General features: G+C 43.3%; 1 protein-coding gene across 5 annotated transcripts; it reads left to right on the forward strand.

The window, feature by feature from the left end:
• Positions 1–2,586: 2,586 nt before the first annotated feature.
• On the forward strand, positions 2,587–27,287 carry UBAC1 (UBA domain containing 1). 5 transcript variants are annotated; one of them, XM_064523882.1, is made up of 11 exons: positions 2,587–3,023; positions 9,501–9,621; positions 9,705–9,812; positions 11,904–11,977; positions 13,251–13,358; positions 14,532–14,649; positions 15,357–15,465; positions 16,373–16,604; positions 17,739–17,825; positions 18,748–18,886; positions 21,299–27,287. In XM_064523882.1, the coding sequence occupies exons 1-11, from the start codon at positions 2,886–2,888 to the stop codon at positions 21,412–21,414; spliced, it is 1,350 nt and encodes a 449-aa protein (XP_064379952.1). In that variant the 5' UTR covers positions 2,587–2,885; the 3' UTR covers positions 21,415–27,287. The 5 variants fall into 5 exon arrangements, with proteins under 5 accessions (XP_064379952.1, XP_064379953.1, XP_064379954.1 ...); XM_064523883.1 differs by having other exon boundaries at positions 2,588–3,023; positions 14,547–14,649; XM_064523884.1 differs by having other exon boundaries at positions 2,588–3,023; positions 9,726–9,812.
• The last annotated feature ends 488 nt before the right edge of the window (positions 27,288–27,775 follow it).

Consider the following 27,775-nt stretch of genomic DNA (forward strand, 5'->3'; position numbering starts at 1 on the left):
CTCTGGACATAATGTAGCAGTCATAAAAAGTGAGTAACACATTGTGCACTGATTCTTTTGGCTCTGGACAAAATTAACATAATAAACACACATTGTTTATTTATTCTGCTACAGTGCAAGGAAAGCAGGTAATGCCCACGTTTAAATGGGGTATTTTTAAATGCTCACATTGCCTTAGACGTTATGATACATTAGCCATCAGTAATCAAATTGCCTCGTATTTGCAGTTTTATGGGTACATTTTATCAAGCACACAGGAGCTGCACTGAAAGCATGAAAATAAAGTATTCCACTTGTGTTAGGCAAGTACTGTTTAGATGCAAGATATGGCTGGCCAGGAGAAATCTCTTTTTTTTTCTGCAGCAGTTCCAGATTCATCTCCAAATATTGCTTCTACTCACAGTAAGGACTGCCAAGAGCCCGCTTTATGGCTATGTAGCATCCATGCATCCTCCGCGCGCTAAGAGCTCACGTCTGAATTTAGCCTGCCTTGGAAATCACCTGAGTGTTTCTTTGCTGCTTTAAAATATCTCCTAACCAAATGTTTCTGTTGTTCTTCCCCCCAGAGACAGTGGCTGCCAGGGTCACAGCGCGTTGCCTTCCCGAGGCGGCAGGCAGGCTTTCGGCTCCCCCAGCAAAGCAGTAAAAGCCCCATTGAACAAATAATGCCAGTGATAAGAATAAAAATGAGCCTGACAGTTGCTTTGGGGAGCTCGGCCTCTTTCTGGCAGTCGCAGTGGATCTTGCAAGGACTGCAGAGCAGCCACGCGTGAGGGCGAGTAGCCAGAGCTCAGCGTCACTGGGAAGGCCACCACCTCGGACCTGGTGTCCCTGGGCAGCCGCGGGACTGCCCTGACCCGCTGGCAAGGGCTGGCCACAGCGGCTGCTGGCAGGGCTGCTTCAGCCCCACGGCGAGGGCACCATCCCGGCGAGGGACCATCCCGGCGAGGGACCATCCTGGTGAGGGACCAGCCCAGTGAGGGACCATCCCAGTGAGGGACCATCCTGGTGAGGGACCATCCCAGTGAGGGACCATCCTGGCGAGGGCACCACGCCAGCAAGGCCAGCCCCCTGGAGTAGCACTTACTTCTTTTGATGACCAAGGCTAAATCGGCTTTTTGAGGTGATCGAATTTTAATTCCCTAGAGCTCTCGGTTCCTTTTCACATAGCACTGTATTGCTGCTAATGTCTCTGGGCCTTCTAATTTTGTCTGGATTTATTTCTCCCAGAGAGCTTTATCTGCCTTTCAACCAACTCCAGACTGAGTGTGTAACATGAATATTACAGCACTCACTCTCAGAGATGAAACGATGACACATTCCTCATATTTTCTAGCCAAGTACAGCCCTGTTTAATACATACATAAATAAACAGCAGCTATAGCTGCAATGCCCTTTTTTCGCTTCAAGCTCCCTTTAACAGTACATTGAACACAAAAAATCACAGGCTCTCAGGCTGCAGGCAATAATCTGGGAAGTCAAAACAAGCCAATCCGTATAGTGACTCAATATATGGAGTGCGTAGAAAGCCTGCGACCGGCACTTTACTATCAATTAGTCTTAAACACGAGCATGTATTCACAGGCAAACGACCTGCCGAGCCCCTGCTGCGCCATGAGCACGGGGAAGGACCAGAGCGCGGCAGCGGACGCCGGCCCCGCGGCACGGGCAGGAGCCAGGGCTGGTGCTCATCATCTGCTCGGAGGCAGAAGACCCTCTTTAGCAGCGGCAGGATCGGACATAGGAATGTATGGGCTGAAATATGGGTTTGGTCTCTCCGTGAGCCCTGGGAGAGGCAGGAAGGGGAAACCGGAGCCGGGCAGGCAGCGAGCATGGGGAGACGCCAGGTTATGGAGGATCTGCCCACGAGCAGGGTGGCCATGAGGGGCCGCGTGCCTCCGCACGCGTCGAGCAACGACTCCGGTTTCAGAGGCTCCTTGTGTGAACTGCCTTTGCCCGGGCAGAGCCGAGACCCCCCCCAGGGCGGGAAGCCAACGAGATGGTGGGCGTTGTGGCGGGCGTTAATGGTGTTACAGTGGGCATTGTGGCGGGCCAACGTCGAGGCGGCCGTTAATGGCGGGCTAACGTCATGGCGGGCGTTAATGGCGGGCCAACGCCCCCAGCGGCCGGGACGAGCTCCCCTGCCCGAGCCGCGGCCGCACCGCCGGGAAGCGCCCTGAGAACCAAACGCGGCCTGAGGGACTCGCTCGCCTCGGCCCTAAACGCAGCTCACTGCCTCCCTCTAAAGGCCGAACGGGGAATGTCGCCCCCCGCCAACGCCGCCGGGCCCGGCCGCCACGGGCCGGGGGCACTACAGCTCCCGGCGTGCACCGCGGCACGGGACTACAGCTCCCGGCGTGCTCTGCGGCGGCGGGACACCCCCCCCCCCGTCCCACCATGCGCTGGGAATGATTTATTTTATTTTATTTTATTTTTTTACAGATTAATCCGAGCCGCCACACCGGGTCCACTCGGAAAGAATAAATAAATAAGCTGCGGAAAAATAACCGTACGTCTCCCAGGAAGCCACGCCCCCCGGGCCGTTGCGGCCTTCACTTCCGGCGCAGCGCTGCAGGCGGCGAGGCAGAAAACCACGGCTCCCGGCATGCAGCGCGGCGTCGCGCCCTTCCGCTTCCGGCCGCCGCGGAGCGCCGCGTCCGCCCCGCGGGAACACCGCTGCCGAGGCGGTGACAGGAGCTGCGGCGGGGCTGGGGCCGAGCGCCGCGGGCGGGTGGGCAGCGCCGGGGGCGCCCAGCGCGCTCCCCGTCTCCCAGCGGGGCCCGGCCGGGCTCCCCGCCGCCGTCTCGGGGGTCACCTTCATGGGCGGGCGGTAGCGCGGGGCCCGGGGCCTGCGAGGCGCCGCGGCGGCGGCGGGGCCCGGGGCCATGTTCGTGCAGGAGGAGAAGATCTTCGCGGGGAAGGTGCTGAGGCTGCACGTGTGCACCGTGGATGGCGCCGAGTGGCTGGAGGAGGTCTCGGAGGACACCACGGTGGAGAAGCTCAAGGAGCGCTGCCTCAAGCACGTAAGGAGCCGCGGCTGCCCCGGGCCTCGCCGCTGCCGCAGGGCGCCGCGGCCCCTCGGGCGGGGGGGCCTGTGCCGCGGACAGCTCCGAAACCCCAGCTGTCTGTAACGCCTGTGTTCCCCAGCTGGGAGGGAAGGTCGGAGCCCTGGGGAGGGCCAAGCCAGCACTAGTTTGTGAAGAAAACAGACTTTTCTCAAGCCTTGTAAATACCCGTTAAAAAAAAAGCAAAACCAGAAGCACATTTCTGTGTTCCAGCTCCTAGTCTGCTGGATCTGCCACTCTTTCTCCCTCTCCCCCTGACTGTGCAAAACCCTTCCATACAGAAAGCGAATGCCTGTTTTGAGAGCTGTGTGTGCTGACAAAGGATGAATCTTGATGGAAATTACTTTGCAGCCTTTAGTTAGAGAACTCTGCAAGCGTGGGACAGTAGCGGTAGCCAGCTCCCGCATGTATCCTATGCGGTTAATGTGCTGGCGGCTGTGCATTGCGGGAGAGCGGTGAAACTGGCTTCTACCGATTTCCCAACAGAGACTAGAGCATATTTTGTTTCTAGCTTATGTTTTAAGAACAAACAATGAGAGTAGTAACTATGGTGGAGAACATTTCTTTTTTTCCTAGTGCTGCCTTACCCTGTGTTGGCACAGGAACTAGTGTGGGTTTCAGTGGAGAGTTAACAGATTCTTCCAGTGCTCTAAGGAATAAGGTTTCAATGGACATGTTTGAAGAGTAAATTACTAATCATTGTCTGAAAGAGAAAATATGTAAAAATATACAGCTGCATTCTGTAGAAGTTGAGCTGGAAAATAGAGGGGTTTTGTATTCACTTGCCCAGTTGCTTCCTTGTGTGTTTGTGGGTGTTAAGCATTGAATCCAGTGGTTACAAAACCATCGGATTGAATTTTAAGGATCTGCCATAACTGTTTTATTTTAAAGCAAAGATGTGATTGACAACAGTGTTATAAGATGGTGATCCATGAGCAGGACTGTTGTAAAGACCGTCATTCTGGGACCAACACAACATGGTCTGACAGCTTGAGTCAAAAGCTGCTGAAATTCTTGCTGAGAGACTCAGCAGAACTCATTTAACTTTCAGATGAAGGAGGCCAGGACCTCTACTCCCACCTCCGAAAAGACTGCATGCAGTAAAAGGGTTTTCATCTTCAAAGTGTTACAGAGACGTTAAGAAATGTTGCTGCTGTTAATAAAACACGGTTACAATATGAGAACATACCTGTAATATGTAATTAGTTAACAGCAGCTTGAACTAAGTTAGGTTGTGGTAGGCTATTCAGGTTGCTTTGTTCCCTGAGGAGCAGGTGGTAGAGGAAGAATGGACAGCAGCCCAGGTGCCCTCTGCAGTGTACCTTCTAGTCATTTGGTTTTTAACTAGAACCTCTGGAAACCACAGGTCACAGCACGTATTGTTCTGTCTTGATCAATAGTCTTCAAAGGTGCTTTTTGATTTAGGGATGAGAACAGCTACATTTAGGCTTGCTTTATCTGAGGTAGATATGACCTTTTTTTGAGGCAAAATGTGGATGCTTTGCTGAAGGGAATGGGCGAAGGGCCTTCCATATTGTTAGCATTCTTGGAAGAGCTCTGATGCTACTGTCTGGTCCATCTTCAGCACGGCTGAGTGATTAAGCAGAAGAGTGGTGCAAAGACTGCCAAAACAGGGTGGAGTAATGATTGCACGCATATGTGCCGAGCTGAAAGACCTTGAATTCTCTGGAAGCTTAATTGAATAGACACTTGCATGCAATGTGAGCTAGAGCAGAAGACAATTGATAACTTGGTGGTGATGTTTGATTTCATATCTCTGCTGCTTTATGCTAATGATATGGATTTGCATAACCATTATGGATAATATATAGTTTTATGGAGGGGAAAATAACCAATGGAAAAATCATGACTGGTGATCATGGGTATGCTGCAATAAATCTTGATAATGCCTTGAGATAATTTATGCAGCCACCTCTCATGCTGATTAATATAATCCCTAAAGTTGCTGAAATTCTTCTTTCAGGAAGCAAAGGAAGATGACATTCATTAGGGTGTCCAATTTCGAATTAGGAAGGTGGGCACTCTTTTTCCCTCCATAACATTCAAATGTTTACTGATCTCTGAAGAGTCATTTTTGATGTCTTTTTCCTAAATTTAATGGGCTTTTTGCTCACAGATCAAGCAAAAAAACCCCCAAGTTTCATCTGTTGACCTGTAACAATTCAGTGAAGATTACACACTGTTAAACTGCTACCTTCAGTAATGTTACATATCTAGTCTGTGGAAAAAAAACTGATAATAAGTTGTTTTCTTTCCTAGTTAGTTTTAAACTCAAGTTTTACCTTTAAAGTGTTCTTTCAGAACAGTCGCTTGTCCCTGTGCAAAGCCCCTCCACCTCAGCAGGAGCTCCTTGTGCAGCCCAGATGGCAGAATTGGGCCCCAAGGTCTTGGGAGGCTTCTTTAAAAAGAAGCTGCTCACCTGGGAGCCAGGACTGGGAAAGTTCAATTAACCACAGAAACCCAAGCATAACTTGTTTATTTTCATGATCCATAGTTCTTGTGCCCCAGACTGACATTTCAAACGTAGCGCTGCATTGGCTGAAGGTGCTGTAAAAAGTCCTGATTCTAATTACAAGAGATTGTTACTTCTTGCCGAGACTCAACACTGTTTCAGAAATACTGATGTAAATTGTAGTCATGCACTGAAGATGCGCGAATGTGGCCTGTGTGTATGTAAGTTGTTGCATGCTGCCAAGCAAATTACAGGTAGAAGCCTTTAATGTTTATTTGCTTCTGGACCCCTCTTTCTTAAACTGCTGCAGTGATAATCGCTTGGGTTTTAAGGTGTAGGAAGGCGTAGCTGTGGAGCAGAGGTACAAGGTGCAGCAATACAAGAATAAGGTAGGTTCATGCCCCTAGTCATGTCTTGGATACTTTGTGAGAGATGAAGGTGGTTTAGCCACCCAAGCTTAGTACTAGGGTGTGTCAGCACTATTTAAAAATGTTTCTGTTAATGAAAGCAAACAACAACAACAAAAAATCCCTTTTCATATTCAAAAACAAACAAACAGCCAGCTTTGCGGTTTATCAAGCTTCCAAGTTCTGCAAATAGCATTTAGCATCAGCAGGACTTGCGAGTTCAGTGGTTGCTCAGGCATCTGTGGACAAAAGCTTGCTGTAAACTCCAGTGTTAAAAAGAAATGCAAATATTTATGCTGGAAGGAAAACCATAAAACATACAGCAGATTCCCTCCTTATCCTCTTGTACAAAGAGATGCAAGAGCTTCTCTTCCAGAGTGTGCCGTGTCTCTGATGGCAGGTAGGTCAGTGCTCGCTGACCACTGGGCTGCAGGTGCATGCTGGTTTCTCAGCTCCCCTTCACTGCACAGGGAATTCCTCTCCTCTCACCACTCTTCCTGTGGATTACCAGTACACTTCCTTTCTGTGGGCAGGAAGATGTTTTCAGTCACACTTTCAACTTTTAATTGTGTGTCACTTGCGTGAAGCAGGATTCTGCAGTGAGAACTGATGGTTGCTGGTGGTAGCTTCTTGGTGGCCTGTTGAGAGCTAGTAGAGGCATTGCCTGGTAGATGGACTTTCTTTTTTCCAGGCATGTTAAAATACGCCGGGTATTTCACTGAGCATTCCCTTAAAGTACTGTCTGTATTTGCCTTAGTTCTATGCAGTTGTCAACAGTGGTCAGAGGAGGAGGAAGTAAGGTGTCCACAGGACTTTTCCTTTAGAACAGCTTTACTATGGGAAAGTCTGAAGAATGTTGCCTTGAATCCATGGGTTACTAAGGATGAGTGAGTGATTATCTGCAGTTTTTAGCTTTTCACTTGCACTTTCATCTTATTAGTAAATATTATGATTGTGTGCACACACAACTTGATATGCGCTAGGAAAAAATAATAGATAAAAGATTAGAAGCAGACCACCCCCACCCCCAGCAGGACAGTGGTGACACTGGCAAGTGCTCAAGGTGTGATTACTTGCAACAGGTTCCCTTCCCTTCCCCCCAGCTTCTATATTCAAATTCTTCTTTCTGGGGGTCCAACTCTAAAGATCTGTAAAATTAATATTGAGCTTTTTCAGAGATGAGATGTTCCACAGATGCTCTCTTATGCATTTTGGATAACTTACTGGATCAATTATAGGAGCTACTCCCAATTGCTTCTGGACTTTAATGCATTCTTTGGCTTTTGTTCAGCAGTTAATATACTGAAGGATTAGTAAGAAGTTATACAAAGCAAGACTGAAACGCTCTCACTTCAGTCCTGTTGTGGCATCAGAACTGTGCAGAAGTTGAGATGAGGAACTGAAGATTTGTGATGAAAACAAGTGTTGCATTTGAAAAAGGAGCAAGTACTTGGGTTCTCGAGCTGTTGAAGTCAGGACAAAAAAAGTGATGATGGACTCTAAAAGGATTCCTTTGAAGGAGGCTGTTAATACATATTAACAGGCCTAAATGCTACATCTAAGTGAAGCAAATGGGAAATACTGTCACTGATTTCAGTGGGGTTTCTGGAAGTAGCTCTGTTCCCTGAAGGGTAAATGCGCTCTTCTACACACATGGTAAAAAAGGCTCAGAAATGCATATTGAAAGAAATGTCATTGAAAGGGTTTTCTTATGAGCAGAGCAGGTGAGGTCAGTATTAAGTGTCTTATTCTGCTGTAGAAAGCTGTTAAGGTGGTAAGAACAACATCCTCAATTTCATGGTTTTGGTAGTTTATTTTTAATGCTGCCTTTCTGGAATTGCAACCATTATGCTTTTTTTTCCCCCCCTCAAACAAATTAGAAGCCTCTAGATGCACGGATGTGATGTTCTTGTAGTCTGTTACTGCGGATCTGTGAGCCGCTCTTGTATGAAGATGAGTCAGTTCAAGGTTGGGGTGTGTGCTTTTTAATTTTGTGCTGCAGTGCTAAAATACCAGGAGGTTTAAACTCTAACCCTCTTGTAAAGCCACAGTAGGGCACAAACACCATGGGATTCATGCTTATTTATATCTGTTGTGATAAATAGCATGGGATTCCAACTTCTAGTTTTCTAGAAGCCTCGATGAAAAGGGTGGTCCTGTGCCTAGCTGGTGGGGTAGCACTGGTCCGTCAGTCTCAGTGGCGCTCCGTCGGTTTGTGCTAGCAGAACAACTGAGCCATAGTCAACTCATATTTGGTACTTGGAAACAGTTCTGTATATTCTAATCGGACTTTGTATCAAGAAAAACCCTTCTTTGTCTTTGTCATGTGTAAATACATGAGTGCTCCTTGGTACCACCGATAAGGCGTTTACTGTAAGCCTTCAGGATTCAAAGCTGGTTTCACAGTGAATTGACATGCAATTTTTAGAAATTTAACAAGATTGAGCAATGCAATGAGCAATTGGAAAAAAATTAACATGCACTGGATATTTCTGATTGAGGAGAGTTGTGAATGTAACTTTTGTTCAGCACTTTGAGCAATAACCAAGGTTAGGATGCCGGCAGCCAAGTCTGTTAATTCCATTAAGCAACTTGAAACAAGGTGCAGAAACTGCTGCTTTCTTGTGAGTTAGGGTCAAGCATACTAAAATCACAGCTGGCAGTTGTTTGTTTAGTCTAATAGTGCATGTGTAAATAATTATTAAATTAAGCAGAGTGTCCCTCTGCTATTCTGACACTTGGCTGCAAAGGAGAAACATGTTGGTGTTATTACAGCCTTCCCTTCTGCAAGAACACTGAATGGTCTTCATAGGTTTTCTTTCTTAGTTTATGATGCTAGTTGCTGCCTCCAGACTTCTCAGAGTGAGTGACCTTAGCAATCTATTGCAAAATTGGATTAGCTGTGGGTCCTTGAGCATACTTGTCTTGCTCCAAATCGCGCTGAATTCTGAATATTTGTCTCCAAATCTTCCTAGGCCTGAGTATAGGTCCAAACTTTAAATAAGCAAAATTTTTACTTCAAGGGCACCAACCTATCTAGTGGATTTATACTCTTGCAATCCAGTATATCTCTGTCGCACTTAATTCTGAGTACTTGGTCCTATACTTGCTCACTTTAAGTGAATGGGCTGTAAGACAAGGTCTTTGAAACTGTTTAAAGAAGTTCTTAAGAGCATCATAATCAATTGGAACCTAAGTGTTCTTGTTGCTAGCTATTAATTTCAAAACATCAGTGAAGGAGGGCTAGAATCCTTCCCTTTGATTATTTTTCCCAGGCAGGAATGTGGATACACAAGGAGAAACCTATTTGCCTGCTCTACCTATTTGCACTACTACGGTTGGAGCATCTTTACAGCACAATGCAAGCCCTGATTTCTTTAATAAAATGCATTCTGTGTGCTGGCCTCTAGCATATTTCACCGTTACTTCAGCTGTTAAGATTCTCCACATACAATCTGTACCGTCATTTAGTAGTTTCTGAAGTGCGAAGTGCAGTGATTGATGCAGTAGGCTTATTATTGCTGTGTTTTGATCTTCAATATTTATCTTCTGCAGTGTGTGCCTGGCAGCCTGGAGGATCCGAAAACAGTGACACATCATAAGTTGATACATGCTACTTCTGAGAAGGTGCTGACAGACACAAAAACAGTGTTAGAAGAGAACATTCAAGACAGAGGTAAGACTCTACCCCCCCCTCCCCCCTTTTTTTTTAATCCCATCAGCCTGGAAACATGAAACTGTATTTTACTATTCGGTGAGTTCCAAGCTGTGACCTCTCAGCGTCTACTCTCGGCTTTGACGTGAGGAAGCTAATAAGATGGCAAAAAGGGAAGAGGAAAGAGACTTTTTCTCCAGGAAAAAAACACAGTGAGCAGTTTGCTTTCCTTAGCTGTTCTTTCTAAGAGTTGAACAGAAATTAGGTCTGTTCATTAAGCTGATAAGTTAAACCAATGAGATATATCTATCCATCTGTCTTTTTTTACCACCTTCTTAAAGCAATTCTTTTAAAAGCTCCCCCAGTGCTTTTCATATTATCACAGGTATTTAAACAGCTTTTATCCTTCAAAAGATCTGAAAATTGTAACTATAGTTAAGAATATTAAGAAAGAAAAAACACTGTTTTTGGAAGAGTTTCTTGAGGTCTCCCAGTCACGTGGAGGGATGTTGCTTGCTAAAGTGTGTTTGAGCATCTACAGTTTGGATATCATTCTGTGCTCTGCAAATGTGGGTCAAAGTTAGTTAAATTATAGTATCATTGACTCCAATAGAATATATGAGGCATGTATTTACTCCTTTAAAGTCATAAAGGATTAACGTGATACAAAAGAGAATCTAAAAGAGCTGTTGGGATAGCTGGATCGAATTCTTACCGAACAGTTTAATGATTACTTCTGGAGATGAAGGGCAGTAGTGCAGAAAGCAAGTGTAAGACGCTGGACTGCCATAGACCAAAATGTTGACTGAGCCAGCAACACTGCTCTCGCTGAATTTCTGGATTTCTTGCTGGAGTGCTGCTGCCATGAACACAAGCAATTTGGTGCCCTTCCCTTTGAAGGCGGTGTCACCTATTGTCTTTAGAGTTCAACAGGAGTTGGGAATCCTGTCTGGGGCAAAGGCAAGGAACAGCCTTTTTGTCAATTAGCAGTTTATTATTTCCTGGTGAGGCACTGTCTCCTACTGAGTTTTGAATTGCAGTTTGCAGCAGCCCAACAGCATTAACTGTTCAGTCTTGGCAAGCTGTTGTGCAAATGCTTCTTTGCTTCTTCCCTTGCAACATGCTCGAGTGCCCCGCTGCTGTCAGGGAGGCAAGATAGCAGCCAACAGCTGATTGCCGCTGAGCTGCCCAGTTAAACAGCTTTAGCTGACTCCCTTGCTGCTTCGTGGGGCAGCCAAGAGTCAGTATGTTGATCCCTTTGCATTCTGGTCAGCTGGGCAAATGAGGGTTAACAGCCTTCACCAGCTGTTGCTTTTGGCTGTTATGTACTGAGCCAGGCCTAGGAAACTTGTTGCACAAAGCCTGATTTGTTTGCTTTATACTTACTTAATGTGATGGACTAAAAAACTGCATGTCAAGCTGTATCTGGCTGAAGGATGCAGATGCTGCACGGGCCTAATTTGGGCCCTAAGCAGTGTGTCTGCATCTTCGCAGCCTTAAAATACCTCTGGTAATAAGTGAGGTGCTGGAGAAAGATACCTTGTAAAGGGAAAGTATTAGCCTTAAAAGATTGAATCAAGTGTGTGGCATGTGATCTGAATGTCTGAAACAGAAGACTCCTCTGCCCTTGAGATTTGCCGCTGTGGTCACGAGTGATGCTCCATCCTGGAGACAGTGAACTGCTCTACTGCCACTGGTATGCAAAGGTGAGCTTCAGCCTGGTGCTAAGACTTGTCACTGAAGCTTTGGATTTGACTCACTATAGCTGAAGGTTCCAGGTGGAAGAGGAAAAAAAAACAAAAACCATACACAGCCTTTCTCCACTGTTTCTTCCTCAGTGGAAGCTCAGGAAGCGCTGCTGTATTCATGTAATAATGGGCCAATTACTGTGTTAATACAGCCACACAAGACATCTGGAGCCTGTATTACTCTCTCTGAGGGTGTTGTGTGAGGAGAGAAAACCAGTAACAGTGAAAATGTGACTAATGATGGATCATGTTCTGAACTCTAGCACTATCATCCTAAAATTACATGACTATATCTGTTCTAACTGATGCCAACCTCTGGCTTTAAGTGTCTAGTCCTTTGCCGGGTATCTATGCAGCACATTCACCATAGCACTGTGGCACTGCAAACGCTGAAGGAGAATGTGTAAATCCGTACTGGCTTCTAGTGTGAAAAGTCTGATGTTTTAGTGGAATTAAACAAAACTTATCTGTAGGAAAATTTGAAGCTGTAAAGTATCATATAAGAACTGTTTTCACTTTACTTTTTAACGTATTTCAGTATCATTCTCTTTTTAGATGTCTTGCTCTTAATAAAGAAGCGTGCGCCACCTCCACTCCCCAAAATGGCAGATGTGTCAGCAGAGGAAAAAGTGAGTTTGGAAGAATTCTTGACTATCTCGTTTTAATTAATAGCCTTATTAATGAGTTGCAGAAGGACTGCTGGGGTGTACTCTTTTTGTTTGTAGAGGCAAATGCATGCAGCAAATACTACCGAAACTATTTCATCTTTCTTCCAAACTTCTAAAGGAAACTAATTTACACTTTTAACTTTGAGAGAACATTTGCCTTGGAATAAAACAGGCAGATACATTTTGTGGAAGTAGTATAGATTTGATCTTTGAATAAATTTCTAGTAAATATATAAATATACTTCAGCAAGTGCCTTGCTGTGTCTCTGTTTCCAAAGCCCTATAAAACTCTGATTTCCTGTCAGGCTGACTTCTGTCTTTAGCTATGCCTAGCTTTTCACCCTCTAACCAGGTATCAAGAGCTGAAGCATTTGCCCTCAACTATTCTACAACATGGCTATTTTTTCTCAGAATATTTATTGAGAACTCGGAGCTTGAGGGTCAGCGATATCCAGGATGACATCTATGAATGAGTGGTACTGCAGCTGACGTTATCACATAAATGCTTTGAGCTATGCTTGTGCTTGACATTATGAATTCCTAGGTCTCTCTGCTTCCTCCTTGCACAGCTTTTTTTTTTTTTTCTTCTTGCTTCCTGTAGGTGTTGGTGTATGTCTCCATCTCTTAATTATGGTCTTGTGCAGAATGTCACCGTAAGAGCATAAGATACAAGACTGGGAAAAATTTGTAGTTTGTCCCCTGCTATGGTTTGTCCCGGACAGTAAGCATATACTGAAAATCCAAGGCACCGTATATCTCTGCGTGATACTTGCAAGCAATAAAGTTCTTCTAGTGTTGAGCAGTTAACTGTTAACCTGTTCACGCTGTCAATACATCTCGCTAAAGCACGGGTTTGAAGAGGGTGTGTTCTGAGCAGAGTGTTTGGGCCTTGGAGTTGGGGCCTGAGTTTTGGCCAAGTCTGTTGGACTTGGCCACATCTGACACATCACTTTCCCTTTATGCTGGTATTACCCCACATGTTTAGCTAAGAAAAATAGGTATCAGGGCTGAAAGTGGGGCAATGCTTTGGTCCAGTGGTCCAGTTTTGCTCTATAATCACAAAACGTTATTAGTGCTATTAATCCATTGTATTGCTAGACTACTATTTCTTAGTTGCAAGTTACAGAGCATTGCTTGATGCCTTGGTGAAGGATAGCATAGCTGATGGGAATTTTATATGTTTTGTTCTGCGGATAATGGATTATGAAACCTGATCGTGTCTCCTATCCTTTAGAGGAAACAGGAGCAGAAAGCTCCTGATAAAGATGCTATTCTCAAAGCAACTGCAAATCTTCCTTCTCGCAATGTAGATCGCACTGTGGCCCATCACAACATGAGGGATGTAAGTATTAGACTTGCTTTGTTTTTTAACTTGTGCGCTAACACCCAAGTAGGCTTTTTTCTTGCATAAGCTTTTCTCTGCCCTATGAATATGATTAGTCTTTTTTCTGTAATAGAAATTCAAGTATAAAAAATATGTATTAAATTCAATTGTATGACCTGTATCTAAATCTTCTTAAGCTATTCAGTGATTAGGAGGAAAAAAACCTCCAAACCCTCTGTACTGAATTATTATTTTAAATGCTGTTTGTGCATGGGAGAACCTCAGTAACCATTTTCACGATCTGGCAAATGTAAAGTTACATTAAAAGTAGTTTCTCCCTTATTTTTAACTACTAGTCCTGCATTCTCTTGTGTATGAATGCTCTTATGCGTCAAACAGGCAGTGTTTTTTAACTGTAGAATACTTAAATGATCAGTCACTGTAGTAATTAAGAATAACTTTCTATTCAGTCTTAAACAGCTCAGGTGTTTAGTGTCTTTTTCCTATTCCATGGCTTTGAAAAGAGAAATTATTCTTAAACTTTGACTTCAGTAGTTGAGTGTTGATGAAGCCTATGCAGCTGCTGTGTCTTCAGCAGCATACTGCATAGCATTAAAATGTCCTACTAAACTAAACAGAACAATTGGCATTTAGGCTATTTAATGGCTAACATGACCTTCTGTATAGAATTTTTAAAAGTAAATGCCCAAGTGAAAAGGATGTGTGGTGCTTCAGTTTAGAAAATAGTCTTGGTTTAGTTTGCTCAAATTTAGGTTACTAGAAAGCAAAGGGTTGTAACTAGGAAAGCTCACTTCACAGAAGCAAAGGTCTCCAGTTGCTAAAGGAAGTAAATAGCACTGATACGGAGCTACTGTGACTATCTTCTTACAACACTTTGTGCAAGGTGGGAGTCATATTTCTGTGGAGCAATGAGTTTTCCTGGATGCTGCACCTCTTGTGGTGCTGGGCAGGGGACTGTGGAAGAAGTAAAAGGACCTTTCTGCCTGGTACATTTTGCCACTTAGAGCATTTCACAGGAAACGCCCAGTGCTTGAGAGTCTAAACAACACAAAATGAAGTGCTGCTGAAACAACCTTCTCTACAGGGTGCCAGATGATAGCAGAGATACTAACAATAGACATATTAAGATTTAATGACATCTGGTAACTTGCTGTCTAAATGTTTTGACAGTTTCCTTTCTTGCAGTTCCAGACAGAGCTCCGGAAGATCTTAGTTTCTCTCATAGAAGTTGCACAGAAATTGCTAGCGCTGAACCCAGATGCAGTTGAGCTATTTAAGAAGGCAAATGGTATGAACATATCTTTATGGTTACTAGTTCCATCCCAGGAACTTGCTTGCTTCCACAGCAGAAGAAAAGGCTTGCAGAGTGAAGTCCAGGACTTAAATACCAGAGCTGTAATAACTTTGAGGCAAAGATTTCATCTTGTGGTATAGGTTGTATAAAACTTGAATTCATAAAGTCTCTTTGGGATGGAGGAAAAGTTCCATTTAAAAGTAAAATTATTAATAGAACAATTGGAAAACTTCACATGACTTGCAGTTTAGGGGGAGGGTTAAGAATTGTTTAAAATGCACAAGGAAATTGAGTTAAATGAGGAAAAACTGTAGCTGTTGATGCACTCTGTGGGAAATGTTTGTCCTTCATCTGGTAGGACCTGATCTCACTTATTTTTCTAGATAACTAATGAATGTTAGAGGTTCACAGAAGGTCTATTTGGTGATGTGGACATCCCGTGGTAATACGGGAGTTTGCTGTTTGCTGTTTGAGGTTGTGAATGCACATGGATAAAGTTTTTTGTCCTGGAAGAATCTATCTGAGCCAAATCAAGCTGAGTACAACAAACTAAATGATGAGATAGCAAATTTGGGGCAGAAACAAAAGCAGGGATTGAAGAGGAGAATGGGGTTTGAACTTAACACATCCCTTTCCATTGAGGAAGGGATTTATTTTAGCTTGAAGTAAATTCGAGCGTTGTTCTCTGTGTGTGTATGTAGCCATGCTGGATGAAGATGAGGAAGACAGAGTGGATGAGATAGCTCTGCGACAGCTTACAGAAATGGGGTTTCCAGAGAGCAGAGCTGTCAAAGCCCTTCGGTTAAATCAGTAAGTGTATTCAACATACTGGCTGTAAGTTATTTGGTATGATTAAAAAGTGTTTGTTTTCTTTCTCCAGTCTCCTTATGTGGGTCACCTAAAATTAGTTTGGAGAAAGCAGTAGCACAAAAAACAGTGCTGTCTCAGGCAACACACAGGTGCAGGTGGTACAGGGAAGGGGAAGCAGTGCTCTCTCTGTTCTGGAAAGAATAGTTGCTCTGTGGTTTGCATGGCTGTCAGGCTGGCACTGTTTGTAAGCGTTGAACTAGCACCTCCTTGTGCTTTAAAATTCAGATTTTTATGAAGGAAAAAAAGCAAATGTAGCCTTTCCAAAGTGGCCTTTGAGCTGTAGAAAAATACTTCATGCTGACCTTGTAAAAACACTGCGAGAATATTATAAAGTCCAGATAGTAACTATAGGAAAACAGGAATAGAGACCTCAGGAGGTCACATAGTCCTTCTTGTACTCTGAGGAGAATCAGCTGTGCTGTATCCCTCCTGAGAGGAGTTTGTTAGACTGTTCTCAAAAATTACTAATGATAGAGAATTCATGATGTATTTCAGTCACTCTTTTCCAGTATCTCTGTCTTCATACTTAGAAAGCTTTGCTTTTTCCTCTGATGGCCACCATCCCTCATGCTGTAACTGAAACTGCCTTTTAAAACCTGGTTTACAGTTGTCCAAGTTGGACTTTGCTGCTGTGTCTTAATTCCTGGCTTCAGAGAAGATTGATGTCTCAAATGCATCAAGAATAGAGGTGTTCTGAGATTTGCTCCAAGGCTGTATTTATGACTTCTCAGATACTAATTAATAAGCCAGTCAGGATACCATGGGAATGAAGGCAAAGAAAAATGTGTGAAACAGTAGTGCCCTTCTGGAGTGTTCCTCATCCCTGTATTCTTTATTTGCTTTTCAGTATGTCAGTGACACAGGCCATGGAGTGGTTGATAGAACATGCAGATGACCCTACAGTGGATGCTCCGCTTCCTGGTCAGGCTCCATCAGAAGCCACAGCTGAAGCTGGTGCGTCCTCTGCTGAAGCGACTGCAGGTCCTAGTTCGGAAGCTGGTGGGGAAGAGGCCAAAGATGAGCTGACAGAAATATTCAAGAAGATCCGGAGGAAAAGAGAGTTTCGTCCAGACCCACGAGTATGTGTGGCATGTCTCACTATTTAAGTAACTATTAAGATTGAAAGGGACTGTGTGGGCACTGCAAAATCCAAATAAATGTTTAGTTAAGAAATGTAAAGGGACGTTTGTGTACGTGTGTATTGTACTGGCCAGACAGCATTTTAGTGGAAATCTTTAGGGGCTGCTTAAATTCAGATTGCTGAAAGGGATATTACCTAACTAATGTATTGCTGTCTCAGATATCAGTGTCTAAATTACTGGTGCTGTTAATTTTATACCTGAACATCAACTGTTGCAACAGAGAAGAGCTGCTAGGCTCCCTCCTGGCATTGCCTTTTGGCTGCCTTCAGAGAAGAAAGGGTTGCAGGGCAAGAGTAGGTCCTTTGTTATAGGAAAGGACAGAATAGCATAATTGTATTTAGGGGGCATGGAAGAGTATCGCCAGCAGATTAAAAGTCTTGCAGCAAATGCAAAAGTTAGCCTTTCTTCAGAATGAAGTGAAGTCGAAGATTTGAAGTGAAAATTTGTGGTGTCATCACACTGTAAACTCACCAGGAGGTGCTCTTTAGAATCCAGCACTGTCTTTACAGCTAGTGGTTTCTTGTGATTTCAGCTGGAATCTGCCAACAATGTAGTGATTGACCTAAGTACAATTTCCGATAACTGAACATTCTCATAACAATATCTAAGTACACATACCTAAATACATACTGCTCACTAACAATATATAGGAAACCCAGGAAGTAAAATTAATCTAGTGAACAGAACTACAAGTGCACATGGAATGTGTATCTCAGTGAGACATGAGCAAAGCTTTGACACGAGAGAAGTTCTAAAATAATGTGCTTCCATCCTGCTCTTCTCCTTCCTACCCCATGTACCCTTGCTTTTTGCCTTGCATTCAGCTTTGGCACGTTGAGGCTAGGAGCTACCTTCAGTCTTAGGCCGTTCAGATTTATTCCACTTATGCAGTAGACACTTCTGATATACAGTAGATGACAAATTTGTGGATAAAACTATTTTGTGGTCTGCAAATGGAGACAGCTGTGTCTACCCCACAAAAAGCTCCTGCACAGGAGGTGAAAGGATGTGATTGTTATTGTTTCCGTGTGTTAAATGTTGTATTCATTAAGCTTTGCAAATCTGATGTAGGCTGTCATTGCCCTGATGGAGATGGGATTTGATGAAAAAGAAGTGGTAGATGCACTGAGAGTAAACAACAACCAGCAAAATGCAGCTGTGAGTACACGATTTGTTATTGCTATAATAATTGTCTGCTCAGCCAATTCCTTTTATCATTAATTGACTTTGGTTGTATCGTAAAGCCCAAACATTACTGAAATTGAAATAAGCACTAAGTTCTGTGTCTCTCAGATTAGATGTACAACTGGAATGCAAAAAGCTTTACATTTCTTAAAAGAACTCAGTGTGCGTGAGGCTAAGGCTGATCTGGTTGATACAGTGTATGTGGATTTTCAAAAAGCTTCTGAGAAGCTCCCTCACCAGGGGCTGCAGCTAAAGAAATTATCCTATCATGAGAAACGGAGAGAGATTCCCAATAACTAAAAACTGATTAAAGAACAGGAATACATGATGAGGCAAGAGATTCAAGCCACGCAATGTATGAATCAACATTCTGCAACAATATAGTCAACAACTTACGGAGGCCAAGACGAAGATTTTCGAAGATTGACTAGTCCCCTGTTAGTGACTATATTAAGCAGAATGATGTAGACACAGCTGATGGTGAAGGAAACTTCTTTTCTTAAGCATCCGGTGCTGGCCACTATCAGAGAAGGGATATTGGGCTGGGTGACTCTTCAGGCTGACCTACTGTAACCATGCAGGTGTAGTGCCTGCTCCAGGAAACTCATCTATGGGATGACACACATCTTCCCTCAGCTTTGAAACATCCAAAGTTAGTGTCACTCTATTACCATACCAGGCAATACTGCTGTTCCTGTCGAAGTAAAGATTGATTTCAGTCAGAGCAAAACCCAAATAACTAGTAATCTAGTGCAAAAAGAAATATATAGTTCAGTCTTTAACTGTACATGAGAGGAAAAAGTATCTTTAACATGCTGCTTTGTCACAAGTTTTGACAGACTTTCATTGTAATAGAACCAGTCATGAATTTGTTGTGCCTGGTGATCTCTTTCAGTGTGAATGGCTGCTGGGAGACAGAAAGCCTTCTCCAGAGGACTTAGATAAGGGAATTGACACCAATAGCCCTCTCTTCCAAGCCATCTTAGAAAACCCCGTGGTACAGTTAGGGCTAACAAACCCTAAAACTCTACTAGGTAAGTACTGTTTGGAGTCCTGATAAATGTACGCAGTCTCTGCAGTTGCTAGCAAAAACAGTACAGACTGAATGTTCACAGCGTGTTTTGTGGGTTGTGTGCAGCTCTGTACCCTTTTCTTCCCTTTCAGCAGCTGTATTGTTGGCTTGCTTCATCTTGCAAGCCAGACACCCAGAAGAGAATTTGGGGCTGTCCCAGAAATGATACTAGTCCCTTGGCTAGTGGATTACATGTGCTGAACTCAGAAACTTTAATAGCTGCTGGCTGCAGTGCTTGTCTGGATCTAGGAGGCCTTTGGCATTCCCTTTGTCCAGGGTGGGGGGGGGAGAGATATCTGTCTAGAACCCTAGTTGTTTCACTGAAAAAACAGTCATGACAATGTACAGCTTACTGTATGTTGAGGCCAGGTCACTGAAATGGAAAATAACTTGTGTGAGTTACCAAACAAAAACTCTGAGCTAAGGCTTTGTCTTGCCAAAGGTGAGATAACATATGTGAATACACTTTTCCCCCTTCCTGGAGTTCAGCTCCATGGCAAAATTTGTGCCTTCTTGGTCAGAAAGGCTGTGGGCTTGGCAAGCACTGATCTAATGAGCCTGACAGTGAAATGTATATCTCTGGATTCCTCATTCTTATAGTGGAGGACAGTGCAGAAGAATGACCTTGCCTCTGTGTTGTACACAGAAACTTTGCATTTAATCTTCGGCTTCAAACTTCATTTGAAGACTTGCTTTTAAATAAAGGGTGTATGCACAGCTCTTTGAAGAGAATTTTTTAAAATATCTGCTTTAAATGTAATTAGCAGAGTTTGCAAAGCTTTAAATAATTCAAGAGCAGAATATTCTCACCTTGTTTTCTGAACAAATGGTCTTTTTGTTTCCGAGAGGGTTCCACACTGCAGCTCAGAATATAAATAGAAAATGAAATGCTATTATATGCACTTGTAAAGCTTGGATGAGCATGAGAACATGTTCCTAATGATACATCTGCAAATTGCTGATGTCACAGACTTCAATAATGAATGTTTGCATTTCATTAGATACTTAAAGTTGATAAATCTTCAGTTTTAAAGTGGTGAAAGCTGAGATCTATACTTAATCGTGGGCTTTGCCAGAGGCATGCTGCATGACCTTGAGCAAGGTATTAATGGCGAGCCTTTCAGAGGTGCTGGGTACTTCCAGCTCCCACTAATGTCACTTGGAGCTGTGTATGCTAACCCTCCTGGAAAACCGGGATGCTGACCTCAGTGCCAGCCTGCCAGATGCGCATAACACTGACCTTTTGGTGACTTCTGAATAGGTCAGATCTGCAACTGCTTTTTCTGTCCCATTCCATAATGATTGAATGCTCTGAATTTTTGGTAGTCCAGCTCAGTCTATCATAAAGCTTTTAAATTATTGGCTGGCTCATTCTTTTGCCATACTTGCAACTTGGCTTTTGCAGTAGCTGTCTGGTTCTGATGAATTTCTTGGTCCTTCAAAATAAGTAACAGAAGGAAAAATAGTGTAATGGCAGCTATGTATAGAAAGAAGGAACTGCCCTTGAGTATTTTAAGCTGTCATTGTTCAAAAATGGAGGTAATTCCTCTGCATACTTCCACTTCTGTCTGTGTCAAGGCAGGTGGAATTTGCTGCCTCCCTGGCATCCTCTGCCCTCCAAATGCCAGGAAGGAGAAAGCCAATGCTGTTCAAAGGGAAGGCGCTGCTTTCCTTCTGGCTCCTTGGGAAAGATAGGGCCAGAATATTACTTTGGGACTTGAGGGGCAAAGTGGGCATTCATAAACTGATAAATAGGACTATGCTACTGCAGCCAATCTAGACCAAAGCAGGCAAATCCTTTTCAATCCTCCTTGACCATGATATAGTGGGGCCTGCCCTACCTCCTAAGTATCTGTGATGAGAAGTCACTATCTCCAAGTTCAGAGAAGTCCTGTCACTAAAGGACAACTGAGACGCAGTCTCTGGCAGCTACACAGCACCCGTGTTTCCCTAGGGATATGTCCAGTTAATATTCTGTGGAGCCTAAGATTGTTTTGCAATGGAAAGGAAGGAAGAAGTTCTGCATGTGTCTATTTGCTAAGACTTTATCTCTTCAGACCCATGTCCTTGAGGTTTGGAGATGGATTGCAGTCCGGGCTGAGTATTTAATGTCTGCTTGCAGTGAATTTAATGCTGAGGAATGACAGACTGTAGTGTCTCCATCTGTAGAGACTTAGGAGTGCAAAAGGTAAGTGTATGCTGAATTCCCCCCGCTTCAGGGGAATTCCTGCCCCCTGCCTTGGATAAGTAGTGGTCCCAAAGCAAAGAATAGCTCTGCAGCAATTTTTAATGTTCCTGTTGTTTAAGCATCTCAAACTTTGAAGCATTTGCTAAATAAAGGACTAAGCGTGTTACAATTTCCATCTCTTGGCAGCCTTCGAGGATATGCTTGAAAACCCCTTGAACAGCACTCAGTGGATGAATGATCCAGAAACTGGGCCCGTCATGCTACAGATCTCTCGAATCTTCCAGACACTGAACCGCACGTAGAAGGGAATGCTGGTCCGCTGTGCCACTCCCTACTGTCCCTTGCCTCACCTTCCCAACGGGAGCGGGCATGGATTGCTGGGGTGGGGTGGAGAAAAAGCGTCCCCCCCCCAAATGGGGATGTCTCATGTGAGAGCATATGTAGGTATGGCCAACCCAAAGTTAATTGCCTTGTGGATTTAGTGTTAGTGGAAGAGGTTTGAAGACTTATTTTTGTTTTCAGGTGTTAGGTCGAAAATAAAATATATCCAAATATAGGAAAAGGTTTTGTGAAAGCAATTAAGCATCTGATTGATAAGGAAATATGATGATATTGCTCATGTTTTAAGCTCCTTGGTAAAAAGGCCTGTGACAGTAGTTTACTAGCCAGTTTCACTAGCATCTGGCTAGTGTTTACAAGAGGTCACTGACCACTAGCATAGGATATTAATCATCTCCATACAGTATTAACTTATGGGTATAACAAATTATAAAATGCTTTTTTAAATTGATTCTTAGGAAATGTTTTTTTAAAAAAAAGTCCAAATATTGGGAGAGCAAGCACATTTCTATCCAAATTTGTTTGTCTTGCATTATAATTTAAACAGAATAATTCATAGATGGAATTCCTTTAATAAATAGCATTACTTTTTCCTATTTATTTTCTGTGTTAGTGTTGTTCAAGTCCTACAGGGTTTAGACTTGTAGGTGATTCTCTGTCAGCTACATTAAAGATGCAGTATCTCTTTCATGACAGAACTTGCAACACCAACACTTGGATTCTCAAGGGCTGCAATTCGTAAGCTTATACTCTGCCATATCCTAGTGCAAGGAGGATGTATTCACACTGCGTTTTTTTTCCGTTTTGATGTGCATGGTTTTGGAAAGGGAGACTTATGTTGTTGAGTTTATTTTTCAGACTCTGTTTACAAAAAGATACTGATTTGCATGGGTTTTCATTGATTGGTAATCTGCAAATAAGCAGAAATGCTAATGTTTTTATTTTGCTTAAGGTATTTAAAAGCGCGCTTGAAATTACTATCTTTGAGATAGAAGTGTTTTTTCTCACTGCTTTTTTTAACCCTGGAAATACCAAGAATGTCAGGCTATGTCTTTCCTAGTTTTATCAGAAGACTGACTTGAGATTTCGGACAGAAATTGTGAGCTTCTAACAAAACAACTTGCTAGTGAATATCCAGCTAGATTTTTGTTATGATTGGGCTATGGAGGAGTTGCTTTTTAATAGTCCAAAACATTTTTTTTCTTTTCAACTTAGTACCACATGATTGACATCTGTCATAATCTGTCAAGTCTTGTAATCCACAGCTTTTTTGCGGAAAGGCAGGCTATGCAAGACCTGCTTCTCCAAAATACAGAGCAACCAGAGAGAGGTCGTATTCTTAAACAGCACCAAGGTATCTGTCAGAGGGCTATCCTGAGTAGCTCTGCAGTCACCTTTTAAGTGTGGTTTTTGTGTTGTTGCTGGGTTTTTTGTGTGTGTGGTTCTGGGGCTTTTTCTTTCTTTAAAAAGAAAAATGCAGCAAGATGTAACCCGAAACCCTGCAACAAGTTTTGGCCTGAACTTGGCATCTGATTTATGCTATTATGCAGCTGAGGCACTGAAGTTGCCAATTTCACATAATTAATATGAAGGGTGGGGAAATCAAAACAGCATGAGATTTTATCTTGGCTTACTATCCCAGTGTTTTTTTTATTTTTGTTTTTTGTAATTTCATATTAAGCTTGCACTTCATGAGAGTGCTGAAATATTTACTTTTACACCTGAAAACTCAGAGCTTTATAGAGGTTTATCTTCTGTTCAAATTGGACAGTAACACCATTTTCTCAGACTCTGTTAAGAACAGATTGACAACATGACAGGAAATTCTAACTTCTTTCTGTAGCTGTAAAAGCAAGGAACCTGATCCTGCAACCCTGTGAATTTGATGCAACTACTCATGAGCAGCTATGACTAAAGGTTGTGGCGTTATAAAAAGCTTTCTTTGTTGTTTTTTTCTCATTCCCTGCAGTTTCTGATGTGTAATACTACCAGAGGACGTTAATACTTGAAGTTCTAAGTGTTTTCCCTACTCTATCGGGGTTCTTATAAATGTTTCCTTTTAGTGATTCTTTCTAGAAGACAAAGCTGGGAAAGAAAAACTACCCTGTAATATTTTTTTGGCTTTTGTATAATCAAGTACAGCTTCAGACTTGCTGAACAGATACCTGGGTAGCAGTCATGGCCTTTTAATGAATCTTTACATTCTTCAAAGACCATTTCCATGCTTCTGTTATTTCAGTGATACATGATTGGACTCTGAAGTGGCCGTAGAGCTTCCAGACAGACCAGGCAAGGATCATCTCTCAATTTTAGATTCATCTAAAAGTTTGGTCTCTGGTTTGCTCAAGGTAGAGCCTAGTTGTGATATGGCAAGAACAAGCAACCCACCTCACCTGTTGCTGCTAAGAGGAGAATATGGATGATTAACTTGAACCAGCTGCCTAATTTTTAGATGGCTGAAGTTGGGTGAATTCCCAATATATAGGGTCTAACCAGCTTCAGAGGAGCAGAGTGGCTCACTCTTGAGGATGAAAGTTCTGCTGCTCGTGCATGCCTGCATTACCCCCACAGCAATGGGATTGGTCACGGCTGGTACTGCCAGTGCCCGTTACTAAACTGCATCATCTTCAGTGTCAGTTTGATCAGGGTGATAACTTTTATCAGAGCTGCCTCCCTCAGTATGCCTGAGCAGAATTGGTGCCGGTGATCCTTTTATTAAAAACAGAAAAAAGCATCAGGAAAGCATAATCAGGTAACAGATGAAGGTGAGAATGCCCAGGCTCCCCAACATAACCTAGTGCTGCAACTACAGTTAGAAGCCTTGTGGGTTAAAGGCATACTGCATCTTTAAAACACTTGAAAGCTTGAGAATGTGGTTATTTCTGGCTCTCCTTCCAGAGCTCAATACTTGCACAGCTTAAGTGTTAGTGTGTTCTTCCTGATTTGCCAAACTGTTTTGTTTCTTGGTATGGCTTTAGCAAAGTCTTGATTGTCTGAGAAGTTTCCAGTAGCTGAAATAGGCCAGAACTTTTGAGGTGTGATGTTTCCGGCAAGGCCCAGGAGTTGATTTAAAACAAATAAAAACTATCCTTAAAGTTAAATTACCGTTCAAGGAATTGATAAGACAATAGTGTTGTCTTTTGGGTATGAATTAGCACTAGACTGTGGAGCTGTATGTCCCATGGCACCTGGGTGTATTGCTACTTCATCATGGTTAAGGTGTGTGTTTGGGGAGAGGGGTTAAGTCCATTCATGCTTGCAAAAGTATTGATGATCTTTTCTCTCTCCTTTCCTGCCCCCCCCCCCAAAAAAAAAAGGAAGGAAGTGGGGGGGGGGGAAAGAAAAAACGCTGTTACTGAGTTAGGCTGTTCAGAGACAGGTCTCCAGGCACAAGGAGCGTGTGTAGTGAGACTACTGCCTGGGGACAAACTGTCTTGTTCTGTGGCTGAAGGGTGGAGGACTGGTGGTTCTGGTCTGTGAACCACTGATTTCCTTAAGTTTTGTGGGAAAGAACTACTCACAGGAGTGAGGATTTGCAGGTTCATGTCCTGTGCTCGTATCTGATCAACTTATAACTAGCAAAGACGTGTCACATTTGGGTGTCTCATAGCATTGTCAAGGGACTATTTGGAAGACCCATGAAATCAAGGAAAGATGAGGAAGTGGGGTGGTAGGTGGCTCATCCAGTGCAGTACCTAGTTCTTACAGTTTTTTGCCCCATCAGTTGATATGGACAATCTTCTACCTTTTGATATTACATGACTCTTGAAAGCTAGCTATTTATTTAAATATATATAACTTATAATTTTTGTCATCAAGGCTTTGATATTTTTAATAGAAATGTACTATATGGAAGTTTGTTCTCAGGGCTTCATATTTATACTCTCTTTATAAGGGGGATACATTTAAAGGGATGTATTTGGGAAAAATGCTGTTGGCCACTTTGCAACTTGGACCTTGATTGGTCTTGACCTGTGAGACTGAGCTAGCATAATTCTCCTAATAAACCTCTAGTGTTAGATACAGTCCAAAGAATCTGCCATTCTTTTCTCTCCTTGTGAGTAGTGGCCTGAGTCTTCCTTTAAGATTGCCGCATCGCTACATCAGCATGGTCACACAAGATTACCCAGCCACTTCACGGTTCGTTGATCTTTACACCATATTAAGGACACTTCTGGTCTCCAAGCAGCTGGAAAATTAACTTGCCCTGTTTCTAGTACGGTTATTAATAAACTTCGGCTGTTCTAGGAAGGCGCAAGGTTCACTCCTTCCAGAGCTCTTAAACTCCCAGCTAATTGCATCTTTTTGGCTGCTTGCAGCCTGTCTTGGGTACGTCCCAGAACCTTGACCCCCATCTACTCTCCTCGTTCTCACGGAATCAGACTTGTCTTTGGGGGATTGATCTTCCTATCCAAGAAATACTTAAGTGGTTATTGAAATCCTTCTTGGTTGGGAGAGTTGTCTTGGGGGGGCCTGAGAATCTTTAATATACTTTGAAAGTTGTTTAAATAAGCATTGCACCAAATGAATGTATCATGACGCTGTCAGCAAATGTTGCCTATAGAACAGGTACAGAGGTTCACAGTGATCTCAATTTCAATGGCAGCTTTCCAAAAGTAGTGTGCATGGGATAGTATCTCATCCAAAGTAAAAGCCCCATTTTTCTGCTTTTAATAAGTGGCATTTTTATTAACTGGTAGAATAGCAGCACTTGCAGCAGGGTATTTCCATCCAGTTATAAGTCCTTATGCTTTGAGGTATAAGCGAACTAGTGACCGAATCCTCCTCTCTGGACTGATGATTCGCCTGAAGCGTCTGTCGGCTGCTGTCAGAGCTAGGAGAGTCAGTTAGCTCAGCCAGGGTGGCAATCCCTGGGTTCCTACGGAGGAAACACAAGCTGTGGGTAGTGAGTCTACATGAATGTGGTACCGTGACTGTTGTTGTCACCTGCATCCTGATATCTAGGTATAACAAAAGGTTTGTTAAGGACCTCTTGCCCTAAAGATCTTCAATGCAGAACTTTTTGCAGCATAGGAATTTCAGTAAACATAAATGCATTAAATTCTTTCTGAATTTGGATATAGCTTTATATCATGCTTTGGGGAGAGGAAAGCAACTGAATCATGTTTTAAACTAAGCCCAACAAAACCAAGCGTCTCTTGTTGCAGCAGGTAACAGAGGCCCCATAGAGTGTTTTTAATTTGCGTATTTTTATCATAGCTTAATGAACTGTACAAGAATGTGATTTGCTATCCAGCACTTACAGCAGCACCAGTAAAATTATATTGCGAGGTACTGACTTAACATTTTTCATTTCACCTGTGTATAAAATAATTAGGTACAGCGTATGGTAACTTTTATATGGAACAGACACTGATGTGTGGCATGCACAGCTGTTTTGAAGATGTAATGTTACTTTTATGAGGCTTAGCTAGGGCAGACCTCACTGAGCCTGTGGAGTTCGGGGTTCATTCTAGGCACGCCAGCGTGGGTCACTGACCTCTCCCGCACGGGAAAACCGGCGGGCTTTGCTTCGTGCAGGAGCCCTGCAGGCAAAATCAAGAAATTGCTACTGATCTGTTAACCTTTAACCAGTCAAAGTGTTGTCTACTGAAATGTATTCCTCGAAGTTAGCCGGGTCGCTAGCAAAGCCTGACCTGTTCAAACTGAAACCGGTTACCTGCCTTCAGCATGTGGCGGAGTCATACCCAAGAACGAGACTAGAATGAACGCTGAGTCTTTAAACCTGCTCTCACACACACACTAAGGACACTGATGTTGTGTGTTGTAAATTTATAATATATCTTAAAAATAAAAGTTTTTTGATTTATTACAAGCTGTTCTGAAATGTCATTTTGAAGAGTAGTAACGGTTATGAATTCATACTGTTCGATGTTGCTTGAATAGATATTTTAATAGCTGATCAACAGCCCTATAACACAATTTCAGCAGAAAATCCCGGATCGGTACCCGTTTCTGCACCTAGAAGGTATTTCTTCACTTTCCAGAAACAGTTGCTTTGCTAAGATTCATTCTTAAGGGCTATGTGAAGTATATTTGTTGATCCCCTGTGACGGACTGATGGCACGAAACGGGGATTTATCTTGACTGATGACCTGGAGGTGTCTTCTCCCCCAGCGAGGGAGGCTGCACAGAGGAGAGCAGCTCAGGCACCTGGCAGCGGTCAGCGGCGGGGGGCAACTGCGTGCCCATGGCTCAACCACCATGCCCTTTCCCTTGCGCGGTGCCAGCGGTGCTGCTGGCTGCTTGGCAGTGAGCTCGGCAGCTCCTCCAAGTCTTGCCTCCATGTGCGCCGTTGCCTGG

Source organism: Dromaius novaehollandiae, chromosome 20 (genome assembly GCF_036370855.1).
Source record: "Dromaius novaehollandiae isolate bDroNov1 chromosome 20, bDroNov1.hap1, whole genome shotgun sequence".
Classification (NCBI taxonomy): domain Eukaryota; kingdom Metazoa; phylum Chordata; class Aves; order Casuariiformes; family Dromaiidae; genus Dromaius; species Dromaius novaehollandiae.